General features: G+C 39.7%; 1 protein-coding gene across 1 annotated transcript in view; it reads left to right on the forward strand.

Annotated features, from left to right (window-relative positions):
• Positions 1–12,175, forward strand: part of GALNTL6 (polypeptide N-acetylgalactosaminyltransferase like 6) — a 496,763-nt gene that overhangs the window by 437,150 nt on the left and 47,438 nt on the right. The window contains exon 7 of the mRNA XM_033061069.2: positions 7,887–8,004. Within this exon, the coding sequence (XP_032916960.1) occupies positions 7,887–8,004 (118 nt within the window). The remainder of the gene's footprint in view (positions 1–7,886; positions 8,005–12,175) is intronic.

Raw genomic sequence — 12,175 nt, forward strand, 5'->3', positions numbered from 1 at the left:
CCCCAACGACAGATATAAATGAAATATTAAAATTACCTTTTGTCCCCACTTCTTGCTGGTGTTTGAAACAGTGCTTGTGCATAAGGGTAGAGTGAGGGCACTTGCTAACAGTCCTGTGGAAGAACTAATCAAAGGAATAACATCCTCAGCTCCATGGCAGATCACAGCCATATCATTAACTGTATGTCTCATCTGATTAGCCTAGTGTGACAGTTCTGTCTGCTTGAGTCAAAGTCACCAAGGGTGATTTGTGAGACCCTGAAGAAAAGCCAATGCCATCAGAACACTAGGCAGCAGCATTTTTAGAGACTTTGCTAAAAAATCAGGAGGTTATTGTAACCATACTTCCACTTACAGTAATTTCACGACCATAAGGCACACCGGACTATAAGGCGCACTCCCCGGGAGTCGGCAAAATTTGCAACTTTGTAGATCAGATAAGGCGCACCGGACTATAAGGCGCACTTTTTTTTTGCCGCAGAGATCCGTGCCGCGTGCAACAAAGTAACAAATTAGTAACGGAAACCCGCGATCATGGAGTTTACTGGCAGGGGCTCAATTTGGAAACCTTTTGCACAGATCGGCGTAGGCTTTTAAAGGCAGCCCCAGGCGCCCTCCCTGTGCAGTGGGCCCTGGCACTCCCGCCCGCCCCCGGTGCCGGCAGGCGTGGCTCGGCGCAGCTGCGGGGCCGCCTCCCCCTTGTGGCTCCGTGCTGCTGTGGTGCTGTTCCCCCTCGCGGCTCTGCGGAGCCGCCATGCCATTCCCTCACTCGGCTCAGCGCTCCTGCTGTGCCGTTCCCCCTCATGGCTTCGTTATGCCGCCATGCTGTTCCCCTCACGGCTCTGCGGAGCAGCCCTGCCACCCACCCCTCACTCGGCTCGGCTGCACAGCCACCCTGCCGCGTGTCCCTCGCTCGGCTCAGCAGCCCAGGCACCCTGCCGCCCATCCCTTGCTCAGCTCAGCGCACCGCGGCCCCTCCTGCCCCTATCGGCTGTGGCCCTGGTGGCCTGTGCTGACCGCAGTCCCGCGCCTGCTCCTGGTGCCTGGGGCGGTCCCCTGCCTTCCTGCCTGCGCTGCTCCCAGTGCCTGGGGCTTCCCGCGGCTGCCCCGCCATCACTACTCAGTGCTCCCGCGGCGCCGCCCCCCATCGCAGCTCTCACTTCCAGGGTGGCAAATGTCAGAATTTCGTACATCCTATAAGGCGCACCGGACTATAAGGCGCACGTCCGGGTTCGGGAAAAATTTTAGTCAAAAGGGTGCGCCTTATAGTCGTGAAATTACTGTACTCAAAATCTTTGCAACTCAGAAATGTTCTGGAAATTACCTTCACTAACTATTGAGTCTGATCTAGTGTGTGAACAGTGGAAGGAACAGAAAAGAAAAACCTTTGAAACTCCAGGTGCCATTTCCTTGCAGTGCTTTAATGCTAACACTTCTCATTTGCTCACCTGAATCAATTTGGGGTCGCACAAGACACCAGATTGTATGAAATACTGCAGGAGATCCAGAACAAGAAAAGGCTTCACTTTTGTGTGGAGTTTATGGTGGTGATTGCAATTCAGCTGCCTTGTTGGTCTTTTTTCATAGTTCCCAGCTGCTACAAATATGCACATGGTGCTATATACACTAGCACATGGTATATTCATCAGAAGGGCTTCTTTTCCTCACCTGTCATTCCTAAAACCAGCCAAGCTTCTGAGTGTACACCTTATGTACAAAGCTATTTTGGGTGGGCTGTGATGTCTTTAAATCTACTTTAATCTGCAATAAGTACATAATGTTATATCGTTTCAGAGAACATATAGCTATAGTAATCCAAATAACTTAGTCAAAATCACCTGTAACTTTTAACAGCAGACCCCTAACTGATTGGATTTGTAATCTAGGAATCTGCCTTGGAAGGACAAAGTCTGAATTAAAGGACTTTTGAAAACAACCTATTTTCCAGCCAGTGGTTATGATGCAAAAGGAATCATTTATTATCTTTAATGAAATTGAAAATTTCTCCTTGAGTTTAAACTTTGCTTGTGGTGCTATACTGGGCTTAATTAATTCAATAAAGCAAAAGTAAGCCCTGGAAGATAATTCTCTGGTTTATATCTCTCTGTCCAAAGAGGGGAAGAAAACATTGGGTGGAAATTCTGTTCAGATACTGCCCCCATATGTTCTGAGAGAGCTTCCTCAAAGATAGTGATGTGATTTAATGAACTGTTGTTATTCATAGAAACATAGAATCAAATCAAAGCTCAGCAAAAGCCAGGAAACCTAAAATTCCTATTTTAGGGACAGTTGATATTATTTTGCGTCCAATCTATCTTTATTTCTACATTTAATTTTCAAAGCTTATCTTTTCAAGGGAAAACTATGAATGCAGATAATACCCATTAATATGAAAAGGTGCTAAACTGACAGAGCTGTTTCAAATTGTGTTTAGAGGTTGATTTTGTTTTCTCCAGCAGTTCTTACTTCCTTCTAATAGATTGAGGGATTTTTTTTCTGCTGTTGACCTCCAAGATCCATCCCTCCTTGTGACATGAATGTGGCTCAGCTGCTCTCAGCTCTGCTTTCTTGCTTTTGCAGCACTCAGGCCTCAATCTTGTGAGACTGTGTATTAGATTTGCCTCTTTAGTATGACTTACAGCTGTTAATTTGCTCCTCGGTTTAATCCTTCTGAACACCATTGCCTGCAGGACATTTCCAGAAGCTTTCACTTACTTTTTGCTTCAGGATGCTCATTTGTGCTGACCCACCTGCTTAGTTTGAATGCTGTAGATCTCCTCTAGCAATAATTCAGACAGATTTCCCTTGGATTATGAGAGGTAATTATGAGAAGGGGAAACCTTTTCTTCAGAGCCTTCCATCTCTACCCAGCTCACCTCTTTTTCATTAATTTTCTAAATATGAGACAAAAAGCTAAAAGGGCTCATCACCCACATAAGGACTCATTGCTTTCTTACAATGCAATTTTTTTAATGAAGTTTAGGCATGTGGTAAGAAAAATAAGAATGTGTGATGAAATTACAGTGGAAACTTCTATAAACTGAAAGTCAAGCACTTTTAGAGGTTTCTTTGTAGCTGACTCTCCACAGCTTTCTGGCTCACCATTTGAAGAAAGGGCATTTATCTTAATATTTCCCAAACAAAAGTGAAGTTTAAAAATTGAATGTGATAGAGAGACTTGTAGTTAAGTTTAATACAACTTGGCTGCTACACGTTTCAGCACACTGCTCATTTGAACTGGTAGTTTACATACATTTTTCTAGGGTAAAAGCTGTTCAGAAAAAAGGGACAGTTAAAAAATAAAAGTTAGAAAGGAGTAACTGTCATAGGGTAATGTCACAGACAGAGGTTTTACTTTCTGAATAATGATGATTTTATAAACATTGAAATGAGTCATTGTTAGAATAGATAAAAGATAAAACAATGCCTTACGGAAATATTAAGTGTAAAAGAGCTGGTACATTTAAAAATACATTTTAGTACATTTTAATTATATTTGATTAGAGAATTAAGTACATAAAATATTCCACTTTTTTTTTAACTTCTTGAGAAATTCAGGAAGATTTATTCATTTCAGCTACTTTGATATCTTTTCCTATGCACAGTATAGAAATTGTCTTTAGGTGGAGCAACCACTAAATTTTTATTTTTGTCATTTATTTTCTTAACCTACATCACTTTCTTGCCATCTGATCAACTCATCTTAATTTCAGTTTGGTTTACTTCTGCATTCACTTCCTCTGAGTAGCCAAGTCTGTCACTTACATTACGCATACATAAATTTAATTTTCAGGTTATTTAGAACTTTTATCTAGGATTAGTGTCAGCTTCTGCTATTTGCTTTAAGAATCTTTCATACACTATCAGGAATCACTGCAGAGAGGACCTGGAGCAGTCACCAGTGAAACAAGCTAAATGAATTTATTCCCCGTCCTGAGGTGCCTTCATGTGGTATCACTAGAGTGAAGGAACACTTCTTGCTTAACAAGACATTGAAATTTTATAAAAAATGCAGAAGCCTGTCGCAAAGCTGCATTCAGTAGGTCACCAGTCATTTCTGGGACTGCTGCTGTGCCAGCAGCAGAATGGCCCCTTTCCTCCTTTTCCATTACATCCATGATGCCACGAGGTCAGTAGGACCTAGTCCTGATTTGTGTTGCAGGCTGTTTGCCTTGTTTTTGTGTAATGTGCCAGCAGGTTTGGCACTGAAGTTCAGTTTGTCTGATGTATCCTGCATGAGATGGACTCCTCTCTCCAGCCTTCAGTAGTTCAGCACAGAGCTTTAATCAGTCTGGGTCATACACAGATTCCATTGTAATGGCCACATTTCAGCTGTTTCGGGCAGGTGGTTCCTATCAGTGTACCTGCTGTGCACATCATCCAGCACAAGTGCTTTCCCATTTTCATTACTCTCATTTCCATTCTGCAGGCTGTCAAAGCTTCTCTTCCCTTTTCACAAATCCTTTAGTTCCACTGTGTGTATCACTCTTGCAATGTAATGATTCTAAACCCTGCTATGCAGTTCACTTGTTTGCAACATACCACATTTGTTTCTAGTGCAAGTAGCTTCTCACTCCTTTGAAGTTCATGTCATTTTTCTCTTACCTTGAAAAGTAATAGGTGAGATTATCTTTCCTTCCTCTGCATGCTAATTGCAAGCAGTTACAAAAGTCTTTGCTGGCTGCAGTTTGAGCTACTGCTACACTTCTTTTAGTGCAGTTTTGTATTTGTAAGGCTGTCTTTTCACATGAAGCATTTGCCTGCCTTTTTCTCAGTCTGTCTTTATTTGTGAAGCAAGTTTTGTGGGGTTTAGGGGCTGGGTTTTACACTGTAACTTAATCAAATTCTTTTTCTGTCTCAAGACAGCAATCTTTGACCATTTGGGCTATTTTTCAATCAGCTAGCTTTTACTTCCGATATTGCTCTTTCATGTATATTCAATGATTCTGTGCAGTACTTCTCATGTGGAAGGATTTTTACAAATGTTTTCAAGTTGAGCACTTCCAGCTTTTCTGATGTTTTAGGAGTATTTGTCCTTTTTAATGTTTTGACCATAAACACTTGACAGCTTTCCACTGTAATTAATCACATGGTATTATGCTATAACAACTCAAGTCTGATTGTTTAAGCATCTGAGTAGGACATTGCATGAAGAAATTACTTGCTTTGTACTTGACATTTCTATACAGAAGCCACTAAACAAGAGATTAATTCTTCTCCTTTGGGCTCAGTGCAATACTTTTGTCTGTGTAAGTGATCCTATTGATACATAAGGACTTTTCATATCAGCCATGGTTGCAAGACTGGAGTCTTGTCTTCATAATTTTGAGACAATTTAAGGCCTGTTCAGCAGTAGCTGCTTGTGGTGTGGAGTGGAATTCATGCTGTGCCAAGCACTCAGTTTCACACAGTTTATTACTAATTCCACTCTAATGAAAACCAAAAGGCCATCCTGCTTTTCCTCTCCATTGCTCTTTCTACAAAACAACAAATGTCAGAACATCTTGTGGAATAGGAATTAATGGGGCAACATTACATTCAATTTCTTCTCTTATTTTTTAAGGAAATGCAAACAATATCAATTTGCTGCTGTTCCAGTCTTTAGGTAGTTTTGTTAATTGCAGTAAATGTTCGAACTTTCACATCTAAAGAACAAGGGGTTTTGTTACTCATTATTTATCACTGGAAAAATCTGTGGATTGAAATATAATTTATAAGTAGTTGCCAATTATTTTGGAATATTAAGTCTCTGGGTTTTTTATCTTCCATCTGATTTACCTTTGGCAATTGCCTTTTTTATAGGCTATTCACTGTACTGAGAGAAATGCTTAGGAAAGATACTGTATCTATGAGATTTAGAGAAATCCTGCATTTTCCCAGTGATTTCTGGGACTACATTTCTTCTGTCAGTAGCAGTTTAGTTATAAGCACTCTCTATGTAAGTCCTTCTTTATAAAATGACATTTTGTTTTGGTTATTTAAAACATGAAGTCAAAAAGGACATGTTGTAATTAGATTTGCTTTGTAAGGAATTGAAAATGTATTGTAGTAGTCAAAATTCTCAGGGGAAGGTTTCTAATAAAATCTCTGTTGAATTTATTCATACGTGGAAATATAGTCAATCTTGAAATACGAAATGTCATTAAAAGTAAAAAAGTATTAGCATTCAGTGTATGTTACACTGCACAGCCTTGCCAGTTTGGATTTTTTTTCACAAAGCTTTGTTTCTCAAAGCTTCTGTGTGCTTCTAAAAATGTAATCTCTAAAGAAAAATGAAATTAGTCTTTAAGAGTCATGAAAATGGGTAATTTAATTTTTTTTAAGCTACCATATAGAAGTGAAAGGAAAATTATCCATAATGTTTCTCATTACCATGAATGCAAATGAGGGGATAATTTTCTAACATTCAGACATGGGGATTCACTAGCTGCTTGATGGTGGCAGAGACCACTCAACTGTTTGCTTGCTGTTTTATCATCTCTACTGTTTTGGATAAAAGACAGCAGAATTAAAAAGTGTTAAGACAAAGAGAATATGGCAGAATGTTCCATTAACAAGATGTCCTTTCCAATAAACTTCTAATTTATGCATGGTTTCCTGAAATATTTACCAGTCCCAAGTTCACTGCCAAATCCTAAGTCAGTGGCAAAGGGGGAAGTTTTTATTTTCCAGTCATGACTTCCAGATGATACCATCTGCTTCCATAGCCCCAAACAAAGTACCAGCAGTAATTCAAAACAAAAATGTCCCAGGATGGAATAATTTTCCCTTGGGGCTTCACTGTTACAAGACACGGGGCATAGGACCCAGTTTCATGTCAGCTCTCTGATAAGGAAACATTGCCTGGAAGCCATCCAGGTCTCCTATGGCTTTGTGTTTTCTTCTCCCTCTGACCAGCCGTCGGCATGAATGTGTTTCCTTCTGGCCTCTTGCTCTGAAACTCATAAGGCTAGTCTTGATCAGCATTGATGGAATTGCATAGTTGGGTTGGACTTTCTTAAGTGTGTTGTTTCCCAGATGCCTTTGCATTGCACTTTCACCACAACTTCAAGGAATCAGTTGAAGAGCAACATTTGAATCCTGAGAGCTGTCAATGTATTTACTGCATTAGAAACATGGTCTTCTTGGTACTGAAAGAAAATAAAAAGAGAAAATACATGTTTTCCTGTACAAATATCCTGCTTATAAATTTAAAATATGTTTTTGTCATTATTCTCTAACAATAACTTTAAATATCTCATTTGTTTTCTCTGTTGTCTGTGAAAAAGACTGAGTTAATTGAAGAAAATTCCACATATTAATGAAACATGGGAAGCATAGCAAATTGTTTGCTTATAAATCACATTACCACCATGAGACACATTTGAGGAATTTTAAATGCTTACGAAAGCAGATGTTTAACTCCCAACAACTTCTCTTCACCCATCCTCTTTCACCTTTCTGCCTTTCTCTAGCCAGCACCTATGAGACTGAAATGAATTGAAAACTTTTGCTCACTTTCAAAAGCACATTACTTCACATGGAGTACTGAAATTCATTAAGTACTTTGGCAGGTTTCCAGAGTCCATTTCTTTCATTGTTACTTAGCACAAGCAGACCTTTTGGGGAGCTATTGTTTTTTTGGGCTTGGTTTTGTTGGGACTTTTCTTTAAAAAGGAGTTTGTACATGACTGTCTGCCATTCTCTGTATCTACTACATTTCCTGTTTCTCATCTAGAGCCCCTTTTTGGATGAATAAAGGGTAAATATTGTTTAGTTACACTGCTGTTCATCTATGCCTTTCATAGTTTGCAATCCAAACAACACCCATACAAGCACACCCAGAGGCACACACACACAATCCAAACATCTTCATCATTGTTTGTGTTGCTTTATTCATCCTTCAGGTCTCCTGTAATGGCTGGAGGTCTATTTGCTGTTAACCGGAGATGGTTTTGGGAGCTAGGAGGCTATGATCCAGGATTAGAAATATGGGGAGGAGAGCAGTATGAAATCTCCTTTAAGGTAAGTCTTCAAACCACTTCATAGAATACTTCCTTGCTGGCATTATCACTATGCTTTCATTCATCTGGGCTTCTGTCTTTTTTAACTAAAATTAATTTAATACAATACTTATTTTCATTAGGAATTTCCACAGTGCCATAAAAAATTGTTCCAGAAGGTATACAAAAATCACACTAAGTGCAGCTCACTCTGAAAACGTGGTAGCTTGCCACTGTCAAAGAATGAAGTTCCACCTTTTTCCTTTTATCAAGACTTCTCTACTTACCTTAGCTCAGATGCTGTGTTAGTGCTCAAATGTTGCACTCAGTTCAACAAGCCAACAGAGAACTAATCCAGCAAAAAAGAAAATGGAATAATTTTTTCTGTCCAGATCAACAAGTTTAATCATCTCCGGGGATAGGATCCCCCGGAGTCAACTCAAGAAAATGGGTGGAAATAGAGAAAGTCTTAGGAAGAAAGACTCCTTTCAATAGCAGTGGATCACTACAGCAGCTCAGCTGGTATCTGCAAGCCAGCTGCTCCAAAGCAGATATTTTAAAATTGCATTTAAATTTTTGTAATGACATATGGGGAGTTTGCAAGTGCTTAGGTTATGCACAACCAGCCATATTACAGTATACCATGTTATAGTATGAGTATACTCATATCCTGTATGTGGACATCTGTATTGAAATCAGTTACATATAGAGCAGAAAGTCTTGTTACTTTCTACGTGTAAAACAGGCATTTGTATTACTGCACTTTCACGATTATAAGGCACATTAGATTATAAGGCGCACCTCCAGGAGTTGGCAAATTTCCAGACTTTGGCTGTGTATAAGGCACACTGGACTATAAGGCACATTTTTTTTTTGCAGCAAGGATCCATGTACAATAAAGTAATGAATTAGTAACAGTCACACCAGATATACTGTTTTGGGTTACAGTACAGGATATGATCAAAGTTTCTATTGTATCACTCTCTGTTGTGACCAGATGGGGCAGTGATCCTTATCTCCATGGGAGATACTCTGCTAATGGGCCATCCACTGAAACCAGTAGGGCATTGTTCTTTATCTTCCCCCCCCCACCATGCTTCCTCCAGGGAGATATCTTCTGCTAACGGCCCATTGAGTCCCACTGTGTGACTGATAAAATTACTTTACCCCATTGAGAGTTGCTCCAGCCAGAGGGGAGAGCCCCGCCTTTCCTACCTAGATAAAAACTGAAATTCTGGGACACCAAGTTGCCCTCTTTTCCCGGGTCTCTAGAGGAAAACCAGACTTTTTTTCCATATCATCGCTGGACCTTTGGAGGGAGGCTGCACCTTCTATAAGACCACTGCTTCAACTGAACATCTGTCACTGCAGGAGGACTGTAGCCACCATTTAATGGGACTGCTGCCAACACCCTGACTGACGGGTGTCATCCTGATGGGGTGTCAGGTTGTGCTCTGACTTTGTATCTTAGTTTGGAGGACAGGTGTCTGCTGAGAATGGCAGGAGCCTCTCTTTGAAATGGAGAATGTAAACCCCTCCCTCCAAATTATTATAATTTTAAAATCAAGAGGCTCTCAGGTAAAGATACGGAAATTAGGAATAACAGCTCTTTACTAGGGAAATGAAAATAGAAATACAGTACTATAAAGAAACAAACTCCAAACCCTGACAAAGTCACAGTACAACCTGACACCCCTACAGGAAGGGTATTGGTAGCAGTTTGATTAAATAGTGGCTGCAGTCTTCTTGCAGTGACAGATGTGGTTTAGTTGAAGCAGTGATCTTGTAGAAGGTGCAGTTTCCTTCCAGAGGTCTAGTAGTGATGTGGAGAAATCTCAATTTTTTTCTAGAGTCCAGTAGAGAAAGTGCTACTTGGTGTCTTAGAATTTCAGTTTTTATCTAGGTAAGAAAGGCTTGGCTCTTCCCCCTGGCTGGAGCAACTCTTAATGGGATAAAGTAATTTTATCAGTCACACAGTGGGACTCAATAGGCCATTAGCAGAAGATAACTCCCTGGAGGAAGAATGGGGGTGCAAAGATAAAGAACAATGCTCTACTGGTTTCAATGGATTTCCCATTAGCAGAATATTTCCCACAGAGATAAGGATAACTACCCCGTCTGGTCACAACAGATGGTGATAGAATAGATACTTTGATCATATCCTGTATTGTAACCAAAGACACTATGTCAGTGTTTGGGGGTTTGTTTCTTTGTAGTACTTTATTTCTATCTTAATTATCCTAGTAAAGAACTGTTATTCCTAATTCCCATATATTTACCTGAGAGCTCCTTAATTTCAAAATTATAATAATTTGGAGGGAGGGGGTTTACATTCTCCATTTCAAAGAGAGACTCCTGCCTTTCTTAGCAGACACCTGTCCTCCAAACCAGGACACGTGCTGAGCCCCGCGGACCCGCGCGGTTCGGCTCACAGCTTGCACTTCTGGGTTGGCAAACTTCCGAACTTTGTCCATATATAAGGCACTCCGGAGTATAAGGTGCACTTCCATGTTTGGACCAAAATTTTAGTCAAAAGGGCGCACCTTATAGTCGTGAAATTACTGTAGTCTGCTGAGGACTAACATGTCCAATTTTGAAAACTGAATTTACTTTCAAGTATATCCAAGGATATAAAAATTTTACCTCCTGCAAAGCCTTTGCATCTACTTGCAGAGTTTTTCAAGGACTTGATAGAGTTTCATGACTTAGATATTTTGAGTCACACATACTTGGATAAAGCTTCGAACTGAAATTACAATTCAAATTTAGCTCCAGGATCTTTCCAGACTACTTCCTAACTCTGTCACTGTAAAGCTCTTTAAATAAATTTAGCGTGTCAGCCATGACTAATATCAGATATCTTGCTGAATCTCAGTTTCAGCTGCAATTGAAACAGAGCTGAGGCCATTTTATTGAATTAAATGTACAGTATTAACCAGCCCTGCTTTTCCAAGCTTTCTTTACAGGAGTTCCAAGAACTGCAAAATGTTTTGCATTAACTGGCTAACTCTCATGTTTCTCCAAATCATTTTTATACCTCAGCAAAATAAAACAGCAAGGCGGGGGAAACTCAATAGCTGGACCATATGTTTAGAATATATTGATTTTCCTGCTGTCCATTTAGATTGTTTCAGAGGCAAATATAAATAGTTATTTGTAGCTGTCACAATGGTCTCTGAAAGATCACCCATGATTTTATTATCGTATTTCAAATATTCCTTTTATTCATCTTCACAATGAATGTATTTGTTGTTCTCTCCAGATTTTGTATAGAAACCGTGGTAACACAACTGGAAATTGAGATACCAGATTGTCCCAGTGTGTTTTGTTCAAGTTAGAGGGTTTTTCTTGGAGACAGCTGTGCCACATTGGGTCTTATTGCAGTCATATCTCTGCATCTATCTCATTAGTACATAATGACCTTAGGATCCTTGTCCTTTCTTACTAGTGTTAAAAGAAGAAAAAAGTAGTCTTTAGAAATTACTGCCAAATTCCTATTCGAAGAATTTAGGAGGTGTACATTTAAAAAAAAAAAAAAGATTGCTGTTTGGTTTGGAATAACAAAAAATTAGAAAAAAATCACACAGGTGGAAGAGAGAAACAGGAAGAACTGGGGTTTATGATGTCAGAATCACCACTATCAGCTTGGAAAAGTTTTCTGCTTCAGCAGATTCTACTGTAGCTATAGATTCAGTCATCTTAAAACTTATATAAATGAGGACAAGTTAGCCAGACAGTTTAGTTTAATTTAGCAGATCTGTTCACAAAACTTGGTAAGATATTGGACTTGCAAACTGTTCCAAAGTCAGTGATAAAGCCAGACAACCAGACTGGTTCAGCTCCCTTGGCTTCATTTGAGTGAATCTAGAGATGACTATTTAGTCTTTCTTAGAGCATCCATATCTATGACCTTTAGAAGTGTTGTCAGATGGTTGCACTGTGTTGATGCCACATCTTACACTAATTTGCTTGGCAAACAATTATTCTGAGTACTCTGGATGGTGATGCAGCTACAAACTGTCTCAAAATATGACCTGTTCATTAAAGAGTTTCTTAGGTTAATTTTTATGTAAAAAAGTGTTCAAGATTTTATTTTTTGGCAACATCAGGATCTTTTTTTTTTAATTAGAAAGGTGTATGATGTCTTGCTGGCAGTACACTTCGGTGTGTGCTAGACTTGTGAAAGGTGGCAA

The sequence above is a fragment of the Catharus ustulatus genome, chromosome 5 (assembly GCF_009819885.2).
Source record: "Catharus ustulatus isolate bCatUst1 chromosome 5, bCatUst1.pri.v2, whole genome shotgun sequence".
Taxonomy (NCBI): domain Eukaryota; kingdom Metazoa; phylum Chordata; class Aves; order Passeriformes; family Turdidae; genus Catharus; species Catharus ustulatus.